Source organism: Octopus bimaculoides, unplaced genomic scaffold (genome assembly GCF_001194135.2).
Source record: "Octopus bimaculoides isolate UCB-OBI-ISO-001 unplaced genomic scaffold, ASM119413v2 Scaffold_261585, whole genome shotgun sequence".
NCBI lineage: Eukaryota > Metazoa > Mollusca > Cephalopoda > Octopoda > Octopodidae > Octopus > Octopus bimaculoides.
Window position 1 is genome coordinate 175 of NW_026330383.1, and position 3,134 is coordinate 3,308.

The 3,134-nt window shown below is 35.0% G+C and overlaps 1 protein-coding gene across 1 annotated transcript; it reads right to left on the bottom strand.

Annotated features, from left to right (window-relative positions):
* Positions 1-2: 2 nt before the first annotated feature.
* On the bottom strand, positions 3-2,831 carry LOC106883090 (zinc finger protein 391; the record flags this gene model as incomplete). The annotated part of the gene is made up of 3 exons (XM_014933982.1): positions 3-886; positions 1,460-1,754; positions 2,637-2,831. Coding segments are annotated over 3 exons (1,374 nt in total), but the record flags the coding sequence as incomplete, so codon positions are not given.
* Positions 2,832-3,134: the final 303 nt, after the last annotated feature.

Genomic DNA, 3,134 nt, shown 5'->3' on the forward strand with positions numbered 1-3,134 from the left:
TGAGAGAATGACTTACCACATTCCTGACATTGAAACGGTTTCTCTCCAGTGTGTATTCTCTCATGTATTCTTAATTTAGTAGAACGAGAGAATGACATTCCACATTCCTTACACTGATATGGTTTCTCTCCAGAATGTATTCTTTCATGTCTTGTTAAATCACTAGACTGAGAGAATGACATTCCACATTCCTTACACTGATATGGTTTCTCTCCAGAATGTATTCTCTCATGTATTCTTAAACCACTAGAACGAGAGAATGACTTACCACATTCCTGACATTGAAACGGTTTCTCTCCAGTGTGTATTCTCTCATGTATTCTTAATTTAGTAGAACGAGAGAATGACTTACCACATGGCTTCTCTCCAGAATGTATTCTCTCATGTGTTCTTAAATCACCAGAACGAGAGAATGACTTTGTACACATTTTACATTGAAATAGTTTCTCTCCAGTCTGTCTTTTCTCATGTGTTCTTAAGGTACCAGAATGAGAGAATGACTTCTTACATTTTTCAGAATGAAGTGGTTTCATTCCAGTGTCTTTTTTCACTTGTTTACTGAAGTCACTAGAGTCAGGTAATTTCTCTCCAAAATCCTTACTCTGGAATGCTTTCTCTCCAGAATGGATTTTCTTGTGTTTTGTGAATATACAAGAGTCAGAAAATTTCTTTCCACAGTTCTCACGCCGGAATGGTTTCTCTTTGGAATTCACATCAGTGACATTTGATAAATCATCTTTTCTGCAGTTTGTTCCACTCTTAATTGATTGTGTTTGTATTTTATTATTTTCCGGTGACAAATTCATTCTAGGTTGCTCCAAGTCTTCAAGCATTTTGGTACTCTCAAGAAATGTATCAATCTGAGAAATTGAGGAATGACAGTTATCTGTAAATATAAAGAAACATGACTGAGAAAAAACTGTTTTTAAATATCAATAAATACACACTCACACACAGACACACACACTTTGTAGAATATTGGGTGAGAAAACTTCTTGGGTGACAAATTCTTGGTGTTAAGAACATAGCTTCTTAATTAGATGGAGAAAATTCTAAGGTTTGCTTTGGTGTAACGGTAGCACATCTGACATCTGTAGTATGGACAACCCTTAAAATTTTTTTCATATGAGGGTCTCTTTTGTTTAACTCAATATTTTGCCAAACTGCTAAGTTATGGGGACGTAAACACACCAGCGAAACTCCATCTATAAGTCATTTGTGGATGCAGACCACCTTCTACTAATATTGTTGTATCTAATTATATAAATAGCTACATCTGTTGCTTCTAAAGGAAGAAAAGGAGAGACTGTTGGCAGCAATAGTAGTGGTACAGATGTTGGTGATGATGATGATGATGACTGTAAATGATGAGAGAGAGAGAAAGAGAGGTGGAAAGGGAGGGAGGGAGAGTGAGAGAGAGAAAGTGAGAGAGAGTTAATTATAAATAAGAGATTTTTACCTGCAGAACTGATTGTTTCTGATAACTCTGCCCCAACAGTGGAAACAGTCTTTGTTTTCGGTTGTTTACCTCGTAGTATACCAAGATATTTGGCATATTCTTCTCCATACCAGACAAGTAATTCTTCACCAGGAACAATGTTTCTTAATGTTCTATAGTAAATATTATCATTGTACTGAAAAGCTGTTAAATTCTGTTCTTCTTCCGTCCTTGCGCAGTTTACGTATCGCAACCAATTAGAGATTTTCACATTCTTTGCTTCAACAGAATGGCTATGTTTTCCATTCCTTTTAATCTGCATCAGAAATGGAACTAACAATGATTTTCAATAGTCATGTGACATAGAAGAAAGGGCAGTGTTCCTAACCATTATTGTCCCTCTCAGACTGATATGGTGGTTAAGTTAGTGTTAATGTTATGCAAAGACTATAATTCTATTTTCTTTCACCAACAAGTTGACAATATTCTACATTTATTTAGTGATCTTTGCATCTCTTTAGCAATCCCAACTAAGGTGTCACTTCAGGGATGATAAGAGATCCTAATACAACAGATTCATATCCAGAATTTTCCAGAAAAATCCAAAAGAAATCTTTTGTTATTGAATAGCATTGCAAATTTTTTTATGCATTCTCTATTACTTGTTTCATTCATGTGACTGTGGCCATGCTGGAGCACTGCCCAAGCTATTCTCGTTCTAGCAGCTATACTCTCAGAGCATCCACCCCTGCTACTGACTTGCTCACTTAGGTAACAGAAGCCATCAACTACTTCTAGTTTTCCCTTCTGGCACGTGATTGAATCTATTTTATGTACATTTTTGGTGTTAATTGTACCTGTACACCTTCCACACACAAAAACAATCTTCCCTGTTAACCTTCCTCTAATATTGCTGCACCTCTTATGTGTCCCTAGCTTACACTGGCTACATTATTATTATTAACTTAGCTAACTGCTTATCGTTTTCATCACAAAACCATATCTTATAAGCTAATATATGAACTGAAAAGAAATTACATGATACAGTACATCATTCTATAGCAGCAAATGGAAAACGAGTTATAATAGGTTTAATGTTGATGAAAAATTAATGATTTAAAATTGCTATAGTTAACACATTATGAATATTTTATAAATATTACATGTTGAGTATATTCCATTGTTTTTAACACATTACCTGCCAACTGTAACCAGATACATAAGTATCATCCAAATCATTAATAATTTTTCCTTCGTAAGGGCCAAACGTGCTTCTAGCATGAATTGTAACAAGTGCAATAGCTCCAAGACCAGCTCCTGGAATTTTTGATTCTGTGATAGACACACAAGGTGGGGCAGTTAATTTGGCCCGATTGGGAGTTCCTTTAGCAACCTAAATGTAAAGAAAAATAATTGATAATTGCATCAACTCTAATAAATTCTATGTTAGTAATTAACATAGATGGACTATATGTATTATCTCTTATCAGCCATAACAACATCTAGCATCATATTTCATTTTCTTTGAAGTCTTGCTATAAATGGTTGGAACTTCATATTACCAGACTAATATAAGAAGTATCTATCATCGTCATCGTCGTCATTAAACATTCTTTTCCCATGTAGCATGGGTCAGATGAAATTTGTTGAAGCAGATTTTCTTTGGGTAAATTACTTTCTTATCACCAACCCTTAC